Source organism: Plectropomus leopardus, chromosome 23 (assembly GCF_026936395.1).
Source record: "Plectropomus leopardus strain MGB_pleo_1.0 chromosome 23, ASM2693639v1, whole genome shotgun sequence".
NCBI classification, from domain to species: Eukaryota; Metazoa; Chordata; class Actinopteri; order Perciformes; family Serranidae; genus Plectropomus; species Plectropomus leopardus.
Window position 1 is genome coordinate 12,804,957 of NC_142198.1, and position 27,506 is coordinate 12,832,462.

At 37.5% G+C, this 27,506-nt stretch overlaps 2 protein-coding genes across 2 annotated transcripts in view; both read right to left on the minus strand.

Moving 5' to 3' along the window:
* Positions 1-20,054, minus strand: part of LOC121962023 (glucosidase 2 subunit beta-like) — a 156,847-nt gene extending 136,793 nt beyond the window's left edge. Inside the window, exons 1-6 of the mRNA XM_042512194.2 lie at positions 19,854-20,054; positions 19,332-19,448; positions 16,224-16,319; positions 12,916-12,973; positions 11,829-11,946; positions 3,427-3,556 (exon numbers count right to left, since the gene is read on the minus strand). Coding sequence (XP_042368128.1) covers positions 3,427-3,556; positions 11,829-11,946; positions 12,916-12,973; positions 16,224-16,319; positions 19,332-19,448; positions 19,854-19,935 — 601 coding nt within the window. The 5' untranslated portion in view covers positions 19,936-20,054. The remainder of the gene's footprint in view (positions 1-3,426; positions 3,557-11,828; positions 11,947-12,915; positions 12,974-16,223; positions 16,320-19,331; positions 19,449-19,853) is intronic.
* Positions 20,055-20,870: 816 nt separating this feature from the next.
* Positions 20,871-23,592, minus strand: LOC121962024 (doublesex- and mab-3-related transcription factor A1-like). Its single transcript, XM_042512198.2, has 2 exons — positions 22,985-23,592; positions 20,871-22,454 (listed from the first exon to the last, which is right to left on the minus strand). The coding sequence occupies exons 1-2, from the start codon at positions 23,460-23,462 to the stop codon at positions 21,670-21,672; spliced, it is 1,263 nt and encodes a 420-aa protein (XP_042368132.2). The 5' UTR covers positions 23,463-23,592; the 3' UTR covers positions 20,871-21,669.
* Positions 23,593-27,506: the final 3,914 nt, after the last annotated feature.

Below are 27,506 nucleotides of genomic sequence, written 5' to 3' on the forward strand. Positions count from 1 at the left end.
GCACCTCCTCAAAAGAAACTCTTGGCATATTATTTTGTCATGTTAAATAAAATGGAACAACTCGTACTTTCATAACAATATCCAATAACTCAAATTCTCCAAGTCCTGCAATTATTGTTTCATCGCAGCAGAAGCACTGCACTGTGAGAAACAGCAATTTCCTTTGAGGGTACAAACAACCCAGCGCTTTAAAACTTCTCAATAACTGTGCATGAAGCCCTGGAGACATGTTTGAGCGACGGCACCAGTAAAGGGAAAGACTGTTAAGTTCTCCTTTGCAGGCTCAGCTGCTTGTTGTTCTGGCTTTTCATTCCCATTTTGACACAGGCTATTGACAGGTCATAAAGAGAAAGACAAGACGCTCGTTAAAAAAAAAAAAAAAGGTTCTTTGTTGTGATGTTCCTATATCTGATCATTGAAATAACTCAATATTTGTCCTCATGGGTCCTCTGTGGTTCAAAGATTAAATAAATAACATGGAGGCACTCAAAATGCATGTGATGTGTTTATATAATATGTGTTTGTATTAGTCAGTGCATAAGGAGTGAAAAAATGTCTAAAAGAGCCATGACAACAATCAGTTGAGAGCTCATGATGGCAAAATTACAGGATGTTTAAGAGCTATAATGACATGGTGAAAAGTGGCCATTTACTTAATGATATTTTTTTTAGTTTTGAGAAGCTTTTGAATCCAAATCACCTTGTTTGGTTCTTTGTAAAAAGGTACAGACGTCACAAAGAAGGGACCTCATAGTGGCCTTATAGCACAATCTCTGCGTGCAAAGTGCTTATGTTATTGAAAGTGAAATTAAGTGATCCCTTATTGTAACCTAGCACTACATCAGAGAAAGACTGCATTTATAAAAAATAAAAAATAGGTTTTAAATTCATAGCTGTTTAGGTTGCTCTTCTGAGAAAGTATTTAAAAAAAAACACAAAAAAACAAAAAAAAAAAAACTCAGGGGCATGCATTAGCCAGACTGCATTAAAAAATCCATCAAATACAAAAGTTACACGTTTAGAAAATACTTCCTTCACAATTACTGCGCTTGTACAACTGTGTTTTACTGTGTAATTTTTTTTTTCTACAGGAATGAATTAAACATGTGCTTGAAAGCAGCATCAACTGGCAGATAATAACAGGAAGGCCTATTGGGGGCCTATTACATGTTTGCTGAGTGACACAGTACTGTTGGCAGATTAATGGTGCTTATTCACTAAAATTCAAGTATTAATCAACATGTAAAGTCATAGGTTGCGTGCAGAAAAATGCTAGATAAGTAGCCTCAGAGTCACTGAAACTTCCCTTCAACTTCAACACACACATACACACACACACACAAACTGCCATCAGCACTGCATAATAAAAGCCTAGATGGATAGCCAACATGGACAAGACATGCCAACGTGACCACGGAAATGAAAATTGATGGTTGTTACGCCCTGAAGATGAGCAGTAATGGAAGCAAAGGATGACAGGCTCAGGAACACAGGGTGTCAGTGACGTCTAACAAAGGTCAGCTCGCACAGTGGGAAGCATGATGGATGCATGCTCAGAGGAACCCGCAAAGTCAAATGACCTTTTTTGCAATCAGAACTTTTACTTGAGGGCCAATTTGACACCAGACAGACAATCAATGGACAGTATTTCACAGCATCAGAGAAGAGCATGAGAACATGACGGCAAAGTATTAAAAAGAAGGCAAACGATGTTTGATGCATTGTGTTTGGGGTATTGGCATTCAAGCTGCATTCAAACTGCAGAATATATTAAAAGGACATAAAAATACCCTTGTGAAATTTCAGATTAAATGGATGTGTGTCAGTTTCCATGGAAGCTCATTTCTGCCAGTGTGACGGGAACAAAAGATCCTTTGTCATTATAATGAGAAACCTTTTTAGAAATAATGACTTAGTATCTAAAGAACAAGAAACTTTCTTAAAATAATGAGTCATTATCTCATAGAAATCATTATATTTAGTATCTCTAAATAATGACTTAGTATCTCAAAACAATGAGACACTGTCTCAATGAGTCAGTATCTAAAAATGACTTAGTATCGCAAAATGATGAGAATTTTCTCAGGAAAATTAGCATGTCTAAACAATAATAATAACAATAATAACAACTTAGTATCTCGAATGAATAATGACTCTCAAAATATTTAGTATTTTAAAATGATGACTTAATATCCCAAAATAATCATTTCGTATCTTAAAATAATTAGTATCTTAAAATATTGACCGAGCTACTCAAAATAATTACTTAGTATCTTAAAATAATGAACTACTATCTCAAAATGATTAGTACCTTACATTAATGACTTAGTATCTTTAAAAAATAGTACATTAAAATAATGACTTAGTATCTCAAAATAGTTAGTATCTTAAAATAATAACATCAAAATTATTTAGTGTCTGAAAAAAATCACACAGTATTTTAAAATGATTAGAATCTTGAAATTATGACGTACTATCTTGAAATTATCCTTTAGTATCTCAAAATTATTCATTTGACTTAGTATGTTAAAATTATTCATGTGTATCTTAAAATAATGAGATAATATACTATGATAATCACTTATCTCAAAATAATGACTTAGTATCTCAAAATGAGTTAGCAATTTAAAAGTACGACTCCGTATTGTTTCTTATCATTTTTGAAATACGAAGTCATTATTTTGAAAAAGTTTCTCATTAAAATAACAAACAGGATTTTTTTTTCCTCACACTTGCGTAAATGGGTTTCATGAAGTTTCAGATCTGTGTTAAAGGCGAGAGTTTTTGTCGATCATTACAAATAGGATTTTTCTTTTTTTTCTGCGTCAATCTATAACTCGGAAACTTTGAGCTAATTTACCTCCAATAATCTCTATCCCCTGCCGACTTAACGCGCACACACGTAATGACTCTAAATCCTTATGGACTTCGGTGAGAAAATGATTGAGCCCATTTTCTATCCAGCCCCGCGACTTTCTGTACATTCGCATACGCAGGTCTGAACGTCACTTAAATGCCGAGCCAGCTAGTGCTTGGAGCGATAAGGGAATTTTCCTGTGAGTCATAAGCAACTTTTCTCTGAAGGTTTGAGGAACGTGAAAGGAGAGCTGTGGGACTGCAATATGCTGCTGCTCAGCACTCCTCTCTGAGTCCATTTATTTCAATGGCACAGGCATCTGTATTTAACCCTTCCAGCTGTTTCTGATGTCCCACCATTTGTCATCCTGACTATCTGGCCTGAGGAGCTGAGGTCAATTTACTTTTGTTGAATGTAAGGCTGAGCTGAAATAAAACGGAAGCTGCCCTGTGGTGGCTGTAACAATGACCTAACTATATCTACAAACCGGAGCAATTCTGTGGATGGAGCAAATTGCTTTGAATGGACTCAAACCAAATCATGGGAGGATAAGGTGGCAAAACACTTACTGCTGTCCCCTGCTTCCAGCGCCTTTAATGTTTGCTCTTTGAGTCGGTCGGCCTCGTGCTTCTTCCTTCTGTGCTCCTCTAATTTGATCTGTAGGTCCTCGGCTACCTGCTGAAGCTCTCTGAGCTGCGCCTGACGAGAGACAACGGAGAGACAAATTAAACATCTGCCAGCTGATGCACACTTTCACAACATTCAATTATAATTATAGCACAGTTTGTTAGTAACATGCTGATCTATCAATACAGAATCAGAAAAGGATTTATTGCCACTTGTTTTCACTTACAAGGAAATTGCTTTGGTTTATGGTGCAAACATCAAACTTACAATAAACCTATAATAATAATAATAATAGTAATAAGGCAAAGTACTGCAACACTAAAGAACTTTAATACACATTTTTTTGTCTGATAAAATGATAAATATGTAAAATACAGTTTTGTGCAGATGTGCAAATATAATGGCAATATCCCTGATTTATGCAAAAAATGTACTGAGGTAAGGGGAACACTTTTTCATTGTTTTTGGCAAATGCAATACAATTTAAAAAAACTGGGAGGAGGTTAAAAAAACTATAGAAAATATAATTTCTCTTTACTTGACAAGACACCCATTTTTTTACTAGTTGTATGTACACATATATGTGTATATAGAGAAAATTACTGATAAACATATTGTTAAAAATAAAAAAAGGATGCTTCTCTACTTTTACAGTCTGCACGTAAGGGGCCCAATTAATCTTTTTTGCTGATATTTTCACTAATCAGGGTTCCCACACATTTTTATGGACAAAAGCTTTCTATGACTAATCTTGCCCCACTTGCCCGGCATTTTTACTCTATTAAAACATAATTTCAGCTAGCTGGCATAAATAGAGTGAGAAGGAATGCCGGTAGAAAGAAAAACATGTGACGGTAAATAACACACTGTCACACATCGATGTTACATCGGTGACTACAAAAAATAAATCAGCATATATGTTAAATTATGTTGAAGGCTATCAATGGAGGATTACTGCAATGTCATTACACACAACAAAATCACATGATTTTTGCAAAATTTTCAATGATTTTTACTTATTCCATGACTTTTCCAGGATTTCCATGACCATGGGAATGCTGAATCAATACGGACCTTAAAAAACCTTATTAATCTTAATCCTGATGTTATTTTCTACACAGTCGTGATTATATATTTCTTAGTAGAGCTGCAACAATTAATAAATTAGCTGTAATTTAATAATCGATTAATTGGTTTGTGCAATTTTTTAAGAAAAAAAGTCAAAATTCTCAGCTCCTTAAATGTGAATTTTTTCTGATTTCTTTACTCTTCAGTGACAGTGAACTGAATATCTTTGGGTTACAGACAAAACAAGGCATTTGAAGATGTCATCTGGGGCTTTGGGGAGACACTCATTGACATTTTTCACCATTTCCTGACACTTTAGAGACCAAATGACTAAATCAATTAATGGAGAAAATAATTGGGAATATAACATGAACAGTCATCAGTTATAGTGAAACACCACAAGTCTGCAATTCCAGCGTCGACCAGGATATCTGACCTATAGGCTCAGAAGTATTTATAAAAAGTAGCACCTGAATTGACACAGACAGGTTAGCGGTATCCCTCTCTGTTTTTATCTCCTCCTCTCACCTTATCTCTATCTATGCATCAGTATATCTACCTCTAGACCACAACCAGCCCGTGTGTTTACAAAAACTTGTGCGACAGCAGTCAAGCCTGCACAATGGACTATTTAAATCACTTGCGTCAGGAGGTGTTGCTGTCACACCAAAAATGACAGCTTTTGACAACCAAGCATAACCTATCATCACTCTCTGTAATAGACCAATTAATATGAAAGCACCGCAGCTCCTTGTTTGTGTGTGTGTGTGTGTGTGTGTGTGTGTGTGCCTCCCTCCGATCTCTCCTCAGAGACTCTCATAATGCAGTGATGGATTCTGCTCGGTTCGGACAGGGATGACTACCTTTCTAGGCCACGCTGCTTCTTCAGCCACCTTCAGTTTGCTGCAGTGATTTATGGGCTCCATTTCGAGCGTACGAGAACATATTTACTGGTGATTAACAATCATTACATGTGAAAGAAAGATTCCTTCACAGAAAGTATCGACAATCTATCAATATTACATCAATGTCGTGATATGAGACTAGATATCAATTAGGGGTGAGGATCACCAGAGGCCCTCCTATGTGATATCATTAGGATGCAAAGGTCACGATACAATATTAATGTGATGTTGTTGTTGTAATGTTTTGCAGTATATATATTATATATATACTATATAACATATTGCAATACATTACCCTTTTTAAAAGTAAATTACAGAAAAACTTTTGTTCTTATCTAATGAGATTTTTCAGATCTCACGTCAGTTATTTTAATTGCACGTCAGTTATTTTAATTGCAGCAACATGTATCTGTGGGACTGAAAGTAATTGATTTTTCATCAACTATTGTTTTAACTTTAAAAAGTTAGGGGTAGCCAGTAGCTCAGTTGGTGGGGCAGGGCGGGTGCTATCCTGGCCTCGGTACTTTGCTGCATGTCATCCTCTCTCTTCCCCATTCAACCTTAAAGATTTCCTATCTACAATGAAGGCAAAAGCCACAAAAATAATCCTTTATTAAAAAAAAGTCCTTATGAATCTAGTCAACTTTGAAATTTGAAAGTCGCATGGACACTTACTTTTCTAAGTTAAAACAAATACTTTGTTTTCACTGTGTGGGCCAGAAAAAGTTTAATTTGTATTTGCAATATTAATATTTTTACAAAAAAAATGATACTTGGCTTCCATGTGCTGACATAGTATTGCCACGCAATATATCACGATACTACGATACTATGCTGTATCGATATTTTCCCCCAACCCCAATATTCACCTATATTTTGGATATTCTTGTATCTTAATTACAGTAAAGTGATTGTAATTTTCTGACCTTACCACACTGTTTTATTTTACCCAAGTTGCCATTATATCTATAGTACTTGTAATTATTTTTCCCAAAAAATTATTTTGTAAATATTTAGTGAAAATAACCCTCCAATATTGTCACAGTATCAATATTGAGGTATTTAGCCAAAAATATTGTGATAAATAACCAACTCTACTCCACAGAGTTAAAGTACTATAAAAAACACAAGAGACTAATGCACATCATATTTGTATTTCCATAAACTCAGGGTAACAAAGACATTAGTTGGAAGACAAATATCTGTTTTGTCACATACTAATCTGAAAAAATAAGTAATGTTTTATTTGGTTTGAGTAAAAGTGATTATTTTTCTCTTTTAAAAAGATCAAGGGCTGCTGAATCAGTATGCAGCGTTTGAGATTCTTTTTCCTGCTGTGTTATGTGGGAAAGTTGTAGTACAGTTTGGACAGAAAAAGCACAGCATGTTCCTCTCAAATCCTTACAAAATTCAGACGAAGCTAAAAAAAGAAAAAAATATTTTTTAAAAAGGAATGAGGACTTGCAGATTTTCAGAACTGTTCTCCGCTTTAAACTGTATACTTACAGAAAGACAGTCGCAAGCCACCTGTCAGAGGGTTTTATCGAATACCTATTTGTACTGAATACCAATTAGAACAAGCAGTGCTGGCATGCTGCATTCAGCATTCATTGTGTAAAGGCTTCTAATTTGATTAAAAAGTTTCCCAGCATCCTGTTTCTTCACAAGTAGATTATTCTTTAACCCTTGAACTGCAGGAAGAGTTCACTTTTGAGTCATTGTGTAAGGCTTCCCGAGACAAGGCCCCTGAGGTGACCCTGCCGTATCAACAAAGACACACTGAGAGAAGAGGAGCGCAGTGTGCGGCTGGGCGAGGAGGGTCGGGTGACACTTCAGCCTCGATCTGCCAATCAGCCGCCACAGAAAAGAATGCCGAACAAAAAAAAAAGGAACAAAAATGTGCGAGGTGCACACTCAAAGACTATCAGCTGGCAAGTCAGACAGATGTGAGCGTGAATGTGTGATAAAAAGTGGCCTTCGGTCAAAATCTCCGTCGTAAAACAAGTGGCATCTTTTTAACTGTATCTTCCATTACAAGCAGTGCATGTTTTAAACAAGCTTGACATTCTTGATTTGCGGTGCTGTAAAGTGCTTCAAAATACCTTGAAAATAAAGTAATTCCTTACATAATAAATGCAGAAAATACCACAAGGATCGAGTGCAGCCCTGAGAGTCAGAGAACTGTAAAACACCTTTTCAGCTGCCAGTTAGTCCTTCAAATCCCAAATACATATTTAAAAATGACCATAACTGCATGTTGAATAGCACTTGGTTCTTATATTTTTCATGTTTCTGTTTCTAATGCACTGAGAAAAAGGAAAATTATATTTATACAGGGTTCATACATAGTTTTACTAATAAATATCCATGACTTTTCCATGACATTGAGGCCAATCTTAAAGATCATACATTCTCTGTGATGACCATTGATATATATATATATGAACGGGATCAGAACTGGATAATTTAATATTTAATAATAATGATAAAAGGACCTATGTTTTCTAGCTTGGCTTTAGGGAAGGACATACATATTTTAATGGTTGTATTTTGTATTTATTTTACTTCACATTTTTAAAAAGCTGCAGGTTTGGAAGACATGTTTACTTTTGAAAAAAAAAATCATTACAATTTTTTGACTATTTTCAAAGAAAATATTTTGGGTATTTTTTTTTCTTTAAAAGTTTTTAGGAGATTTCAAAGACAAAAATGTCTTTTTTGTAATTAAAAATTGTGTAAAAATGGTGGGGTTTTTTGGTGATTGGTGATTTAAAGCAAAAAAATGCCTTTAAATCACCAATCACCAAAAAAAAACACCATTTATCACAACCAAAAACTGTAAAAAAACAGAAATTATTGTTGATTTTTAAAATTTCAGATGGTCCTTAAACACATCATGTGTTATTAGAGGGTTTTGAAACAAAATTTCACAGTCTATTTAGTTTTCAGAAAGTTTTCTGTGCCTGTAAATTGCTATTGCAAATTTCATGACTTTTCCAGGTATTTCTTGAACATACAAACCCTGTTTATATGTGCAACATGCAGCAGATAAGCTAGAGCTGACAGTGAAACAGTGCAAGGAGAGCAACTTGTATTTCCTAAATGAAGGTAATGCATTAAGTAATGAGCCCACTGAACCAGTTAATATAACTAACAAACATCTAAAGAGATCCTCAGCTGCCAAATTTACCAATTTAATTTGAGCTGAACTCCAGGGCTCCGGCTTCTAATTTGGCCTAGTGCTTGTTGAAATGGAGAGCAGAGGAAACTGTGAAGTAGTTCCTTGAAGCTCTGTAAAATGAGCATGTAGATTCAAAATGGGCTTGATCATTCAGGTGCTTGTTTGCTTAAGCTGACTTACCCCCAACCATTGACCCCTTACTGCTTAAGAGTGATTGCAAATAAAACAGAGTTACAGCAGAAATCCTGTAATCCAGTAAAAGTTTCTGGCAGGAGAAGAATATGAGATATGACTAGAAACTAGATTTATATAAATGTGAGATTTGAAACATTTGGAATATTGTGTTTGTTTTGCCAAAATGGGAGGACACTCACAAAGAAATGGCATACATTTATCTACTAAAACACAGCGATGGAAGTGAGTCAGTGGCTGGAAAAATGCTTTCTGTCATTTTTTCATCTCACGTTGACATGGCAAAAAAAAACTAACTGCACAGCAGGCTAAGGTTGGTGTTGGAAACTGCACAGCAGACGCCTGTAGCAGCAGATGTCATGTACACGTATGGTCAAAACAATATCATAGAGCACAAGCTGCTCATTTAGAGGCAGGAATTCTCGGAGTGCAGCACGTATGAAAGCAAATTAACCTCAGCGTCCCTATCAATCAAGTGTTTTAGCTAGCGAGCCAGGTAATAACACTGCAGTTACTGAGTGGCAGCACAAGTAGCCAAGATGAAAACTTAATTAAATCTATTGAGAATAACAGAAACAATATCTGCACACAGTAGCTAGAAGCAGAAGCACACTGCTGTGTTTTTATGATCATTTACTGGCATTCTGTCTTAATTTGGAAGCTGACAACAACAAAAGATGAAAAGAGGAGGAAAAAACACAAACACAGGATGCCGGTATTAAATTGCCACCAAATAATACAAATGAATTCACTGAATGCGGTGCAGCTAGAAATGGGTTCACAACATACAGTATATTAATCGGTGCCACAGTTCATGATGCATCACTGGGTTCACCGTGTAAACTGCAGTGGGCTCTGACAAGCCAGTGTTCATTATGAGGGCGACAGGACACACATTGCATCCTGGTGTGTAAGTCAGTAGGTTACAGGTGCTGAATTTTTGTACCATTCACACCATACCAAACTAGGACTGACCCAAATGCTCCTAAACTTCGATTGTTGCCATGGTAATGTCCAATGCTCTGTTTTTCTAAATCACCATCAACACAAAAATCCCACCCTGCTCAGAAATTAAGATATAATAATCCAACATATTTCATCACGCATCAACATTAATTATTAGTTCTTCTCAGACAAAGACATTTTAAGCTTTAATTTACTCAGACAGTTTGAACACGTGACAAAAAAAACAAACTGACAACTTTGTCTTATTAGAAAAAACAGATGGTGACAAAGTTTTTTTTCTTAGTTTGCAGCTGAAAAAAGGTAATAAATCACAATATATGTTATCACAATACTCAAATTTACATCACAATAATACTGTATCGTGATAATATCATATCGAGGGGCCTCTGGTGATCTCCATCCCTACAATTAGCAGGGGTGTCAAACACACGGCCTGCGTACCAGAACCGGCTGACTAAAGGGTTAAATCTGGCCAACTGGATGACTTTACTAAGTGTGAAAATTGCAGCGAAGTCATTAATATTGTTTCTGAATAAAATGCACTGCTATTCCTATTTGTTCAAACGGATCAGTTCCTAAATCTTCTGAGAGGTAACTGGGAAGGCTGGGAAGTATACTTGGTGTGCTCACAGCAACATCCAGTGCACAAAGAATTTAGTATTTGGCAGCACTATCAGACTCATCGCAGTGAAAAATACAACAACTTGCAAAGACAACTGAGAACAGATAAGATAAATGAATTGTTAGCAGGTCTGAGGAAACAGCAGTCTGTTCTTAGTCTTAGCCGAGAGATCAGCAATGCAGCTGTGAGAGCGAGCTGTCTTATTGCTCACGAAATAGCATCAGCAACAGAGTCTCATAAGAGAATCCTCTAAGGGTGAGATTGCTGAAAAACTGAGACATATTGTTGAAACGTATTTTTCTTTAGACATCTCAGGCTGTTTGTAACCTGTTTTTGATAAATGAATTGTTTGTTAATTGTTTTCAGAATACAAGCTACTTGTACTTCTTTGCACTAAAAGAAAGGAAAACATTGGATGGTTTAGTTACCTATAGGTTATTATGCAGTGTTTTAACCCTTTGAAACCTGGACAAATTGGCTTAATTTTTTAATTTAAATTAAAAAAAACAAAAAAAAAAAATTTAAAACACAAGTAAAAGGCAATGAGCAACAAAAGGAGAAATGAGCAAGTAATAAGCAAGAAATTAGTAAGAAAAAAAAAAAAAGGACAAGAAAATTATAAATATTTGCAAAAAACAACAAAACAAAGCAAACAAGTAAAAAAAAATCCTAATAATTATTTCATAATACATTTAAATATATGATGATGATCATTTTAAATATATATTTCCATATCTGGAAACTTTTTTTACCAGCTTGTTTTTTTTTTAAATATCTTCTAAATCTACTAATTTCTTGCAGTTTGCAGGATATTTTTTGCCAAGTTGCTCATTGCTTTTTTTCTCTATGTTTTTGAAAGAAATCGAACCAATTTGCTCAAAGTTCAATGATTTTCATACTTGTGAAAAGTATCTGAACGCAGCACAAGAAAAGTGATCTCGCTCCAGGTTTTAGAGGGTTAACTGGTCTGGCTCATTTGAGATCAAATGGGGCTGTATGTGGCCCATACAGTAAATTAATTTGCCACCCCTTCATTTAGTTTGGGTTTTTTGGGGGGGGTTGTTTTTTGTTTGTTTTTTTTAATTATTGATTGCAAACAATTTTTGATACTTAAACTATGTTTATAATGTTTGTTTGTCAGAAATTTATTGTCACCTGTTTTCTATTGATCCAGGATTTTAAGTCAAAATATACAGGTCCCCATAGACTCCATATAGTCCATCTAATGAAGCTTGTGTTTATTCTGTGCAGGTCAAGTGAAAAGCAGAGATAAACAAACGAGTGAAAGTCGCTGGTTTTCTCAAAACAAGAATAGGATAAGGCTTTTTAAGGAAAACCCTAATGACTATCCTGTGCTCCTGCTGGATGCCATGCGGCAGTCGTTACTTCAGCAAAATACAGTCAGTGTACCTGTTTCTCCCTCCAGAGCAGCACTCCCTCCTCAATCAGTTGCTGCTTGAGTTGCAAACCCTCGTCCAAGGTCCTCATCTGGCCCTCCACGTATGCTCTCTCTCTCTGTCCCAGATTCCTGGAGGAGAGTGAGCGAGGAGAGAGAGACAGAGAGGATGCACAGTCCCATCATTATCGAGAAAACATCGGCCACCCCTGCTATGGTCATTGAGATGGCGCAATCCAATTTTTAAGGGCCCACAATGCAGCGGGAATCCAAATGGGAAAATAGAAGAGTAAATAAGATGGAGGGGCTGATGCTCTGTGGCTGAACTAAATTGTTTTTGAAGTCTGGCAAACACAATATGAGTGTGGACCTTGTGAAAACATAATGAGATATACTCTGCTTGTATGCGGTTTTGAGGCGAATGGCAGTGAATGAAATAACAGAGGACTGTCAACAAAAGAAGTGGGTTACCGTATCAGAAGTTACATTTACACAGCGGGCTACATTTTTGCAACATAGTATGGTCAATCTCTGCTGTGCAGCTCAGAGATGATGATAAATATGACCTGGCAGTGGTCTGCATTCTTATATGTATCTGCAGACCTATCATGTATGCACCGTGGAAATTATATCCTAAAGAAAATACATTATCTGCATGGAAAACACCTCTGGATGGGGATGAGAGTACAATTTACAGAGAGTGTAATGAGGTGGGGAGTCAGATCTGTCTTTATCATGCACAAACTCTTCAAAACAATATTATGATGCATATAAGAGCAGGTCTGAGCTACATCAAGTTTTTAAATCATAGTGACACCATGCCCCCTGGTGGCACACTGAATGAGTCACTATCACATAAGTGCAGCTAATCTATCACACTGATGCAATGATAAATACCCTTATTCTGAAGACAACTTGGATTAAGGACATTTTTCTATCAAATCACCCAAAATTCACAGTTTGATACATTTCCCAAATAAAGAAGAACTGCTTGAATATTTATTCATTTAGTGCTGCGTGGGCCTCTAATGCCATATTTTCAAGTCAAAATCTGCATGTGTTATTTTACAAATATTGAATCTCAGTTTTGATTCAACTGACCAGCAAGTGTTCTGGCAGTGAGCGTGGCTGTTGTATTCATCGGAGGCATCACAGCAATCTGGCACGGGACGCAAGAGAAACCAGTCCAATGCACATACAAGAGAACAGAAGAGCATTCAAAATATCAGCAAGGAAAGGTGACGACACATCTTTATTCTAAATGATATTATCAATACATAGTATGGCGGTAAACACACCTTAAAGTTGAAAACAATGCTCAACAAAACACATTATCTGCAACTAAGAATCATTTATAATGTGGAGCGAAGTATCATCACTCACTTGTGCCCTGAAAAAATCTAAAATTTGACCACTACAATCTTTTGCTTACACACACAGCACATGATTTCCATAACCATTTAGTATTGAAAAACAAGACATTACTCAACTCAACAGAAAATTAATAATACCTTTGTGACAGTGGATTCATCATTTCAATAATGCCAAATGCCAAAAATCCACAGATTCTACTTTCTCAAATGTGACAACTTGGTGCTGTTCTTCGTCATATTTAGTTTTTAAAGCTGTAGATGGTAACATTTATTAAAAAATTACTTGTTATATTTGCATATTTTTCACAGGTAATCTGTCAAATAAAAAATCATGTCTCTCCGATGGCTGTAATACTTCTAATAGCCTTACCACGAAAACACCTCCTCATATCAGAGGAGTCTGTAACGCAGATGTCAGTCATGTCAATCACTGCTCTTGAATTGTGGTTAAACTACTGTTTAGCTGTAAAATGAGAACGTTTGTGACCCAGCCACCATGTTGGAAACAGTTGAGCCAAAAACTAACCAGCAAAGTGTCTCATTTTACAGCTAAATAGTCCACTAAACTGTGTTTCTGAAAACATCTGAGGGGAGAAATAATCATTTCAGTGAGAGAAACTTGTGTTAAGGAAAAACAAGTGGGAGAAGTTAACCTGATTTTTTCACAGATTTTCTGTCTCGTACTTCTTTCAGAATATAGTGACAGTTTCAGTAAAATTTTTAATAAAGTTACCAACTGTAGCTTTTACTCAAAAAGGTGGTGGGGGTTGGACAAATACATATGAAGAACTACTTTTTTTCCTGAGGAAATAATAATGGCAATTTTTCAGTATTTTCTGACAATTCTCAGATGGAATGAAAGCAGTTTATTCAGTTTCTTTTAAGAGATAGATAAGAAGGTTTTTACCGTTCTTATGTCTGTACTGTGAATGTAAGGCTACCTTTGACTGTCACGTAGCTTCGGTTAGCATTAGGGCTGCATAATATGAGAAAAACGTGCAATTTGTGATCATGTTGTTGAATATTGTGAGAACAATAGTACTTATGATAAATAAACATATATTAAAGTGTATGAATGAATAAATGCTTTTATTTTAGTGTCATAGGATTATATGACACCTTTGCAACAAGATGCACAATAGTCCATAGTACATGTTTCATTACATGAATATGTTGGCAAAAAAAAAAATCCAAAATCATAATTACAGCTGAACAAATACAAATTTTACAAAGAAAAGATGAGAAAAAAATAATAATACATATATAAATATTTTTTAATTGATAATAATAAAAAAGTAATAATAATAATAAATACATTGGCAAAAAATGGTGTATTCGGTTTTATTCTGTTTTCAGTGTACTGCAAAAAAGTACAACACATTGCTTGTTGAATCAAAAAAATGTAAGTAAATTACTTCAAAAAACATTCTTTCATTTACAAAACTGATCATTGAATTGAACACAAAACACACCAGTAAAAATGAATAATAGTTACATTTTAAAGTGCCCTTTTGTACTGATACTCAAGAAATCCCTGAGTACAATATCCCAATCTTTCACTATTTGTTGATTATCCAAGTTGACATCGCAGTGACAATAAAAAATGACAAATTGTGCAGCCCTTGATGGCAAAAAGACTTGACAAAGAGGAAAGCAATGAGCTTGGCTTTATCCAAACTAATTAACACATTAAATGTTGTTTGTTTAATCTGTGTAAAATCTGAAGAGCGAAAAAAAAAAAGCCATGCTAGCTGTTTCACCGTATCCAGTATGAGCTAAACTGAGCTGAAGCTAGGCTGACTGCTGTAGCCATAATTCTAACAGACAGACATAAGAGTGGCAAAAATCTTCTCTTTTAAGGTTTTAGTCACTTTTCATCCTCCATGAAGATGAGATCTTTGTATCTGTATGATATCTCTCCCTCTTTAGTTCAGAGAGGATGTCTCTTGAGATCAACCACTCATAAAGATCAGCCGCGTGGTGTTTCGTGAGTGCTCAGATCTGCCTTTTGCTCAGATATTTTCACCTCAGAGAGTGGGCACAGTGTGAGGTTTCTCAATTATCCAGAACCCCATTGGTGACCAGTGGACCAGCTTTTACAGCCCAGAAAGGGGAAGCCAGTGAAAATCTCTCCACAACCAGCCGAGGAGGAAAAGTGACGAGGTGTTAGCTATTAAGTGGCGCCACTCAAGGCAGGAAGGTATGAGAAGACAGGTGGGAGAGGAATAAAGGGGGAGGAAAGGGAGAAGGAGGCTTTGAGAAATATACCACAAGTGCTTTTTCATTCCTTCATTTTTTTTTTTACTCAGGATGGTTGCATGCTGTCTAATGCTGCCAAAAGTGCTGGTGACGGAGAGGAGATGTCAGAAACAAAATGTATTGATTTTATCCAAAGTGGAGAGCTACTAGAGAACAAAAGTGGTTGAGAAGAGGGGGGGGGGGTGAAAAACTATCTGATTAGGCATAGAGTGTGGCAGATTTTACAAGAAAGGATAAAGGAAAGCCTTGAGGAAAAGGACAGGATGTTTTTTCAAGGAAAACTGTGTGAGGAGAGCCAGCGCGTGTGTTCGACAGCCATGTTTTGTTTGCTGTGTCTACTTCAGCTGTTTGTTTGCACTACAAAAGGAGTGACAGTCTGTACACCAACATGTCAGCTTCTTGACATTATGTAAAATACGAATTCCAGTCCGTGTTTGCAAAACACACAGAAAGGTGTAAAGCAAACAGAATCGTATATTTTTTTTTTTTAAAAAAAGGGACGTGATTCAAACTACACAACAATTAAATTAGTTGTTAAAATAAACTCAGAATCAAACCTTTTCACCGGCTATTCTGAAAGATTCATTTTCTGCAAGAATAAATCTGTTCATCACTGCTGCACTTGAAGCGCAACCCTTTTTGTCCTTGAAAAACGCTGCAGCAGAAAACATTGTTAATCCATCATCTCAACTCAGGTTCTGTAGAGTTTATTAAAGTCGCCTCTCTGGGGAGTATACATTTTATCCAATATAATGCAAAACATATAAAAAGCCTTACCACAGATGCCATCATTGACTCGCGATGATGGGATGTAGTGTGGGCGGAAACCCAGATTGGTGCAGTAGAATCGGCCACGAGGACAGGCTGAGGTGCCTACATGGGGCCAAAGGCAGGGGTCAGTGCTGCATTACAAACTAACTTTCACAAACAAATGAGCCTCATCAAAACTATTTATCAAATATGCATGGAGGCTGATATGACTAACATGTGGTGTGTCCCGTTTCAACAGGCACTCATACAGGTATTGCCAGCGTTTGTATTTGTTATTTTGTGATTTCGTTCTGTTGAAGGGCTTAAATTGAAAGAGTTGCAAAACCTTGCTCTGTCATGGCATAAAGTTTAGAGCTGTTTGCACCATCTCATCTCAAAGTGTCTTATTTTTAGGGAGCAACCCTTTCCCAAACTGCGAGCTGTGAGTTTACTGTTACTTTGTTTTGAATATATTATTATGCATGCTTTAAAAGGGACACTTTTTTGCAATGTTAGGGTGTACTATACTGCATCTTGTTTTAGTGTTATAGGGACAGTTTTATCCAAAAATCAAAGATATACATTTATTCTTATCTATAGTACTGTTGATCACTCTGGATTGTTTTCGTGTGAGTTGCAGTGTTGGAGATATCGGCAGTAGAGATGTCTGCCTTCTTTTTAACATATTGGATTTTGATGGTACTCAGCTTGTGGTGCTAAAAAAAACATCTGAAAAACTCAACAGCGATGTGAGTAGGACATCATGTTCACGTGTCAAGGTGTCACAAACTTGAGCTATCATCCATGGGTAGATGCACTCTTCCTTCTGCCCAAGGATACAGGTGGAGGGTGTAGTTTGGTAAAGAAAATAGTTCCTGCATGGAACTGCTCACAGCAAGGTCTGTGGATTATTTTGAGCAACAAAGTCATGATTTCTGGAAAGAGACACTGCTGTTGAGTTTTTCAAATGTTTGTCTTGAGTGCTTTGAGCACCACAAGAAGAGTGCCATCTAGTGTAATTATACTGGAGAGAAGGCAGACATCTCTACGGCTGATATCTGCATCTCACATCAAAACAATCTAGACTGATAAATAGCACTACAGGTAAAATGTGTATTTGTGAACTGTCCCTTTAATGTACCATATACTCAAGTGTGGTGTAAATTAAATGGAAATTGGATAGTTAATTTGAAGTCTCAGAAATGTTAACCACTATGTTTTACTGTTCCCAATGCATTAGCTTAATATCAAATCTCCAGGGTAGATAAAATTACCAACATGCTTAATTTTAATTCATTCAGCTCTTGCTTTTTACCCCTTTTGTCTGCAGTAAGCAGGGAAGTTCATGGGGGTGCTTATACATGTGTTGCAAACAACGGGGGTTAGATTTATCCCTCTAGTATGGGATGGCATGAAAGCAGCAAATGCAGATCATGTATTTTAGCAGATTGTTTGGTGGTTTACAAAGTCTGTCTATTCACCCTAGTCTTTAAAAACCACTGAACATGCAAAAGTGTGCAGAACAGACAATGGACTTGTTCCATTGCACAGAAATTGTAAGTAACTTCAGTAGTGTAATGACCTCTTTGATTCTAAATGTAAAGGCTAGTTGGTAGTCTGAGTGTGTTTGTGGGACCCATAGATGACGCGGGAGTCCAAGGTTCAAAATTCAGAGCAGTTTTATTTTCTTTGTACAAATCTTTGTTTGCGTGAGAGATTTTGGCTCTGCATGGAGACAAAATGAAAGATTACCAAATTGTTTGCCATAATAAAGATAAATTAAGGGATTAAATTAAAAGTAAATTCACTCACTGAACACACACATCAGGGCTGAGGTCAAAAAGAAGGAAAAAAGGGAGGAAGGTGATTTTCATTATGCAAATATGTCCCCTCACTTCTTTGACTCAAATCTTAGCTCCTCAGAATGTGCAAGGAAGAGGCGGAGGAGGAGAGGACGGAGGCGCTGAAGCTGCCAAATGAGAAACCTTTGTATCATAACTTATAGATAAACACCCTGACACTGTCTAATTTGCAGAAATCATTGTTTTAATGTGACGTTTTAGCACCTTTCTAGTACCGAAACCTCGCATTAAAACAATGACTTTTGCAAGCTGTTCAGTGTGCGGGAGTTTTTGTTGTTGTGTTCTGCTTGCTCTTCTCCTAAACACCTGTTTGAAAATAGATGCACAAAGTTTTCTTTTGTGTTTAAATCTTTGTGTCATCGCGTCAGTCTTATGTCACTTACTTATGACATGCTGTGTCACATGAGGAGGCGAGGCATTTATATGTCACGCCATTTGAAAAAAGACATCTGTGTAGGACTTTAGTTTCCTGCTCTAAGCTCCTCTACAAGCTCTCTCCTCACTCTGCATCTCCACAAAATGCATTTAAAGGATTGGAAGCTCCTCCATGATGGCAGAGGGGGAACCATTTCCAGGTCACAGAGGGGAAAGAACGAACGGAGGCTTAAATTATCATAATGAAAAGCACTCATTATCTCTCCTCCCCTTTCCACGCAGGAGCTATCCTCCCTGCCCCAGGTGTGATCATGTGAGATCTTGATGGGGATTTTGACACAACCCAATTAATTTTCTTTTAATTTCTCAAATTCTTTGACAACTGCAACAACTCCTCAATCTTTAAACTCAGCAGCAGTTTAGACAGCTTTTGATCCCCCAAGGACCAAAAGATTTCTAAGGTGATGTTCAGATAAAGAACCTTAAATTAGTTACAAGTTGTTGTTGATGATGATAATGAAAACAAAAAGGATTCATAGATTTTTGTCCCACAAGGAGCAAAAATGACAAGAAATGGCATGACACTTGAATAAAATGTACATAATACATGAATCCATGGCCCAGTTTCATAACAGTAGAGAACAAATATTTAGACCTAACAGTCTGAATAGCATATGCTCGATTTTAAAAAGGGGCCAGTGTGGGTTAGGTAAAGGTGCAGCCTACTAGTTATCCCCACAGTAAACAGTATGTCTGAAAAGTGAAATGAAATGCTATTTTCCCAGAAGTGAAATACAGTGTGCAGTAATTATCAACAGTGCCCAGGTCACAGTAGTGACTCACAGTTTGAGAACATGGGTAAACAGACACCCACTCGCCCTTAGGCTCACTTCTTTACCTGGTTCATCAGAGCCATCTTCACAGTCGCAGTAGTCATCGTTCACCTGCTCAAAGGGGATGATCTTCGACCCGTCGATACACAGAAAGGACTTTCTCTCCCTGTAGAACCGCTTGTCTGTTACAGAATAAACACATTACAGTCTGATGCTTGTTGGTGACCTTGACATGCAGCAAGAAATGCAACCAAACAAAGGAGTGGACTTTGAACAACATTTTGTGCCTGTAATCTTTATCACAGGATGAAAACTCAGTGTTTGAATCCACAGTCTGTTAAATAATCCGACTGGAGCTGTTTAAAATGTCTGGTACTGTAGCTACCACCCTCAATGAGCCTTATATGCTGTGTACATTTATAAAAACCACCTGCAGCGATGGCACCTTCACAGAAACTTGCAGCAATCGTCTGTGTTGAAGCTAATGAAGCGCCAAAGTCACAGCACCTTACATCGTTTAATGTGATTTCAAAATTGGATGCTAGCTACTTAGCATTAAGCTAGCTCGAAGGGGACAGGGAACTTACAGGACGAAGATATTCCTCTTATTTTTCGCGAGTCTACAAAAGCACACCAAAAAACAGCGGCGACAACAATGCGGAGGCGCATTTTAAATTGCAGAATTGTAACTTTTCTCCCTCGTACTTGACAAAAAACCCACTCAGTGGTGTTTCAAACTCATGAGAGGCATTCAAGATTTAAACCGGCCATGGTTTGACTTCCTGAAACATGCGGTCTCGTGACGCTTTCGAGGCTTCCTATTGGTTCATATTCAAACGGCACGTGGTTCCTATCGACCAATCATGAGTGAGAACGGTTTTGCTGCAGAAAAAGAAACACACTCGTTTACATTTTTTTATTTGATTTGTTTTGATTTGATTTTTATTTATTTTGAGTAGTAAGTCATAATCATAAACAATAATAAACATAAAGCAAAAAAAGAGAGCAAAAGAAGTAAAAACTTATTCAATCCCACCGCTTCCCCTTAAGTCATTGGGTTTTAATTAACTATCCTCCTTATCCATTTAAACCTAAACCTAAAATAATTAAATATATACATACACCCACATACTAAAAGTAAATTTGAATGAACATCTTTTAAGTTTGTGCATTTGTAAGAAGTTTATGACGGCCAACTAGTGATGAAAACTGTGACCAAATTGAAGTGAGACCATTCCATACAAAACTCCCACTTGTCTAAGGGACTGTTCGTAATTTATCAGTGTGGTTGCAAAAAGGGGGAGGCATGTCAAATGTTTTTAAAGCGTATTTCAAACAATAAGTTACATGGTAAAATTTGACCCATACAATACATCACTTCAATAATCATCAGCACTCCACTCACTGACTACATTGCAACATTTAACTCTCTGATTTTTCAATGTTATTTTCATTGACTACATTGTTTTACACTGTTTATTTTTAATTATAGTATGCAATAGGGGAGACCGGGGAAGGTTGCAACACTTTTTGCATTCCGGCTAGTTACTCACAGACTATTTGGACCACACCAACTATATAGCCTATTAAGTACACCTGTCTGATAATAACTTTTTATGATGTTGTCCATATTGTGTGGAGTCATTATACATTTTATCTTATTGGGTTATACATATAGGCTCTAAGGGACTGTTTGTGATTTATGTGATAGAAGAAATATTGCAAAGCAGAATAGGCACTTCTGATCATTTTTTAAGCACAGGGGAGGGAGCTATGTTTTTGATTTAAGTAAAGACATTCAACTTAATTGTTATATATTGTATTTATTTTAAATGCCCTCAAAAACCCAAAACCTGCAGGTTGGTTTTAATTGCATGTTTTCTTTGAAAATTGCCCAAATAACACCATTTATCATAGCCAGAAACTGTGGCATATGGGTATTTATGTTTCAGGGAGCGTCATTAGGTCACACTGCAGCCACAAATAAAGTACTGTCCCTAAGTCAGAATAGGCCTCCGTAAAAGGGGATAAATTCACTATAGTAAAACACAGAATCCAATTGTAAGAAAGGCACATTGTCAGAATATAAAAGGTTAAACATCCTGAATGAATTTCATTAAATGTGTGTTTGAAGGAGAACATTTTATTTTGTATGAATCTAAAAACACTTCATTGTAGACATTTATGTCATGTTATGGGATGAAAAATAGACAGATGGACACACATAAAACAAAGGCACCTTTTAATAGCTTTATTAAAAATAAAAAATCTTATCACTATAAAAAAACAAGTTTAAAAAGAAAAATGTCAGAATGCAGTGATTTTGCTCAGCACTTAAAAGGCGATTTAAGGGTAAATCTGAAAGTCACTTTACAATTAGATTAACTAAACATTTTTTTATTCTCATTTTTCACTGTTAAGTCTTGAGTAAAGCCCTGTGCTGCACAGTGACTCCTTGCTCTGAAGGTAGGAAAGGTCTCGGATCATGCCTGGGAAGGGATATGAGTCCAAAGGTGGACGCAGTGGGAACACTGGCATCAGTCCTGATGTCATGTATGGTGACATAAAACCTGCCATGCCGCCGCTAGCAGAGGAGTAGGCCAGCCGTAGGGGGCTGACACCGAGACGGGGGCTGATTCCGTACAGACTGTCCCCCCCGGCGGCTGTCGGCGGCATGTGGAGCGGGGAGAAGGCAGACTTGTTCCCCAGAGCTCCAAGCGTTCCAGGCAACCCAACAGAAGGCCTGAGTGTGTTTGTGTGATTAGACAGAGACGAGCTATCATTGTCTATTTTGTTCTCTTTGGAGCTCAATACCAGTTCAATGGTTCTGACAATGTCGCCTTTGCACGTTCTCACCATAGACTCCAGGGTGTCCCGTTTCTGATGGGGAAAGATCTTGGTCATGATGTCAGTGGGGTCCCTCTCCAGGCTCAGGTGGTCCCTGGGCTTCTCTGACTCGCTGCCTGACTCCGGATCTGAGGAGAAGAGCGACCTCTGCGGGCTCTCTATGTGGTCTGAGTGCTGATCAAACGCTGGGGATGGACTGTCAGCGCTGAATGAGGTGGTTGTGTCCTTGGTGGGAGACAGATCTTTTTTGTCATTTGGAGAGGGCAGCCGCGGGGTGTGGGGTGCAAAGAGGGGTCGACCCACAAATCCATTATAAAAGTTGTACTTTGACAGCTTGTCATCTGAAATGTGGACAAAAGAAAAACAGGTTGTTTGAAAATACGTGTGTGTGTGTGTGTGTGTGTGTGTGTGTGTTCTGTGTGTAAACTGCCAGCAAGTTACAAATGCTATTTTAGTTTGGGGTAACAGGAATGCAACACCAACTATTATGGTGGCCCTGAGAGTCAAAACACTACAACAATTCAGAAAAACATGTCAGCATTTATGAACATATTACAACATTTCAGAAAACACTTCAGCATTTCATAACATGTTAAAACATTTAAGAAAACACTACATTTTAGAAAACATTTCAATATTTCAGAAAAACACTTAAGCATTTCTTAATTTTTATTGCATGCTGAAAATGTGGTGTTTTCTTAAATGCTGTAGTATTTTCTCAAGGCCACTGCTAACAGCAAATAAACCTTATATAATACCAACATTTGATGTTTAAATTATTAATAATAAAAAACTATTTGTAGTGCAATTCTGTTATATTTGGATCCAAAAAAAACCCAAAATAATCTTCAAAGGAAAACTTCCAACTTACCATCTTTTTGGTTCTCTGATCCAAAAACATCAAAACTGGGAGCTGTTGGAGTGCTGCTGGTAGCTGCTGGCACCCCGGAGCCCACGGGTGACGGCTGAGGGATCCCTGCCTCCCCACCGATCCCCGAGCCGGGATACATGAGCCGGAGCTCCCGGGCCTCGCTCTCCTCCTGCGCCTGTTGCCTCCTCAGCGCCACCTGCGCGGCCATCACGCGCTGCCTCTCTGCTATCAAGGTGCACTTTGCGCACACGCAGTCCCTCCAGCGACAGAAGCGCTTGTGGCCTTTCAGCGCAGAAACCACACCATGGTTTCTGCATCGGGCGCACTTTGGGGTGCGGGGGTATCCCCTCTCCAGCGCGGGGTTACAAGCCCGGAGGAACAGAGGCGGAGGGCGCAGGAGGGAGGGAGGCACCTGCAAGCCGCCGAGAGGGGAGGCGGTGTGCCCGGCCAGGCCAAGCGGTCTGATCCTGCTGTCCATCGCCTGAAGAGTTGCAAAATCTTTAAGTCCACAACAGTCAAGTGTAGTCAGTGGTCTTCTCTCTCTCTCTCTGCAGCTGGCTCACCAAACCAGCGCTCCTTAAGTGTCTCCTCTCCAGGTGGTTTGACATGAAATACAACACCCGGTCACACCCCTTTCCGCTCCAGCCTCTTCATTCCCTATCATGTTTATTTGCATCCCGGATGAGTAGTGGTCTAATCTGATGCAACTGAACCAATATGCAGCTGTTTAAGAAAACGCGAGGCCTGCCAAAACCAGATTATGATCTTTAAATGCACTTTAGAGATTGCTGAATACCTCAATAAATCATTTATTTATCTGCACTGAAATTCAAATTAGAACTGAAGTCATGGTTCCTTTCTTGGTAACTATGTTTCATATGCATCACTACAAAAACATTTTATTTTGTTGAATTAGGTGTTAACCAGTGGCATTACCAAAAGGGGGGCATGGCTCCCTGATACAACTGCTGGCACCCCAGGAGAAAATAACTGGAGGCCAATTTTACTGTCTTTAAGAGATTGTTGTGCACAGGGCGGGGATCCAGTGGTACCAACCATGACAAGATAGCTTGTTGGTAACAGGGCCAAATGTTACTCTGAAATTAGGCAAAACTTTGTCAAGGAAACAACTGGCAAGAGTTGCTTTCAGAGGGGTCCCAATAACCCTTTGAAACCTGGGTAAATCATGCTGCGTTCAGATGCCTTTCACAAAGATTTAAACCTTTAAACATGTGCACATTAGTTGATTTCTTTCAAAAACACTGAAAAAAAGGCCACCAGCAACTTGGAATGAAATGTTTCATAAATTGAAAAAAAAATTGTAAAAAGTGATGAGAAGATGACCTGAAATTCAGCTTAAAAAACAGTGAGCAAATCATCAGAAAAATATAAAATAACTAGGGAAAATATTGAGAAAACTATATTTATCATAAACATACAATAAAATTAGGTTACAGAAAAAGAATATATTATCATTTATATTTATTATTTTCATTCTATTTTGTCACTTTTTTCTGGTAATTACCTGTTTTTGTTCTTTTGCTATTCTTTTTTGTGCTAATTTAAGGTTGTTTTTTGTAGATTTGCTTCTAATTTCTTGCTAATTTTGGGGCCTTTTCTTGTTAAGTTACTTGTTGCCTTTTTTCTACACTTTACTGAGAAATCAAGCCAATTTTCTCATTTTGAAGGGTTAAACTTTCACCTCAACACATCCAAATGAAGTGGGTTCTATGGGTACCTCAGGTCTCCCTTTCCCAGGAAATGTTTTGTTCCCTAGGATCAATGTACTGCTTCAAATTTTTAAGGAAAAGGATAACCAGCAAAGTACAATTAATTGCCCATCATGTATAATTACATAAGAATTGGTGTTGAAGTATTTCAGAATGCAATTTGGGAAAAACTAGGCCTACTTTAACACCATTATCAAATTTTTTAAACGTCAGTTATGGATTTTGGTTTTGGTGTGCCATTCCAACACTGACAAATTTTGGGGGCTCCACTGGTGTTAATAAGAAACCAAAAACAGAGAGACAACATGTTGCCTCAGGTCAGCTACTGTAGATTCAATGAGCCCCCTTGGTTGCCCTACTGAGCAATGAATATTCAGGATCTTTTCAACACAATAGCCCCTAATGGCCAGAAAAGCAACAGGTAATTATCTACCTGGTTATTCTGTTCGACAAATTACCTCGACAAAAGACCCATCTGTCAACAAATACCCAGCAAGATTGGTGGATAACTAATCACACCTTGTCACATGTTTCATTCATTTCTCCGCATTCAAAACGGGATCCAGTTACACGCAACAGATTGCCTTACCGTTATTATTACACAGACAACAACTTAAGCATAATGTGACAAACGCAGTCACCAAGGGAAACATAACTTAAACACGCTCAGTAATGCATTTGCACACACTGTCTTCCTCATCGTTTCTTTTTTCTGTATGCTTGCTATTGAGATGTCATGTGCAAACAGACTCTGAAATGTTATTAATGATAGTACCCTCTGCTATTAGACATCCCTTAATCATCTGTGGGTGTAAGTGAGACATCAGTGGTTTCTCTGGTCTCCCCGCAGTGTGGACTCCACTGGTCTCCCTCTGAATAATGGATGTGGGTTAAAGAGGCAGTGGATGGAGGCACTCAACCCCCTTGTGGCGTTTTACAGAGATAATGATTCCCTGAAGGGCATCTCTGAAGAAGGTCTGCTACAGCAGAGGCCAGGAAAATTGCTTACGGTCTAATACACAATGATTTGATGCAAACATAGCTATTATTAGTCATTAATATTAATAATTACTGAGCGTACTGACTGGGAGGTGTTTCAGCGTGATGGAAAGATTACCTTTTTTGACAGATGGTACTTTTCCCCCCTTTTCTTGCCAGGGATGCCTGCGCCATCAGATGGATCTTATCAGGAGCACACCCAGTACCGGACCTAGCATAATCAGCAAGCTAACCCAAAAAAGTGCAGATGAAAAAAACTAACTAACAACAAAAAAATAATATCAGAATATGTGCTAATTTGCTTTGAGCACCTGCAACGTGTTTTAATGTTTTATAATAATCAAATGATTTGATAAATAATCAACAAATAATATAAATACAAATTTGCCAAAAAAAAGAAATTACTAAATGACTTGATCAGAATAAACAATAAAAAAATATGTAATAATGAAAAATAACAATAAAAACTACACATTCACTTTCTAATTGAATTGGGAACGCACCAGTTTTAACATTCTGGGCTAATACAATACATAAATATATAATATAATATATATTAAATATAATAATATTTAAAATAATAACTTGATGGAAAGCTGATAGTGATGTTTTTATACTGTTGTTTATTTATTCTTCTTTTGTGCCAGGGAAAAACTGTACGGCAATATTTAAAAAAAAATAAATGAACTGTTTCAAAGTAACCAAGCCCTTCATTACAAATGAGCACAACTTTTCCCCAATTTTTGGGGGGGGGGTCTAAACATTTGAACTAAATGCACTTGTGGTACGTCAACATTGCGTTTTTGGATCATTTTCTCGTATGATTGATTTTTTGGAATGTGCATGGCACCAAAACTGATTTACCTCTGAGTATATCTGCCAAACCGCCCCATTACAGTCATGCATGTGCATATGCAAAGAGCAACAACATTATGCAAAAACCTAAAATCTGTTCGTGTGTGTACAGGCCTTTGCAAAGAAAAAAAAGCATCCTGATAAAGACTTGTGCAAAAAGAGATTTTGAGAAGTGAGGCTGCTATTTGTGTAAAGATGTTCTGCGAGTTATGGGCTCGATGTATAGGGGTTGGTACAGACTCACTCCAGCTGTGCAGGACATCGAAGATAATCTGAAATGCATCCATCAACACAGAATGCTAAAACCATAAATAAATGCCAGTGATGCAGATGCTGTGTGGACGCACATGCAGCCTTTATCATTTCATCCACTGTGAAGTGGAATTTGAGGTTTGGATTTGTGGCTGGCAAGTTTATCCAGGCAGCTCTCACCTGGCTCTTTATACAGACCACTTAGGCAGCTGATATGGACCAGTTACAGCTCTCTCTTGCAGAAAGGCTGACTGGAAGCAGCCTGGTGTTGAAAAAAAAAAGCCTGTGTAAATGAGTGTGTCACTATATATTGAGCTTTTGGAAAGGTTCTGTTTCAGTCTTATTTCTAATTACCCTGAGGAGGAAAATGGGACAAAAACAGCTGTTTTGGAAAAGCCTCTACAAATTGGATTATGGATAAAAGCTGTAGTGTTATATTTACTCATTTACTGCCTTTCTCTGTTTGTCTCTGGATCATAGGATTACTTCAAGGCCAAGCCAGGCTGGTTTTTTAAAGTGCCTTCAAACCAGATCAGTCTCACCTCGAGACAAGGTAATTTCTCAACTTGTTTGTGTCATTATTTGATTATAATCTAATAAACAGATTTTTTTTTTCATTATAGAAAACCTGACATTCATTTTGAACACGTTTTAAATCTGAATTTTTTTTTCAACCTCACCCCCCG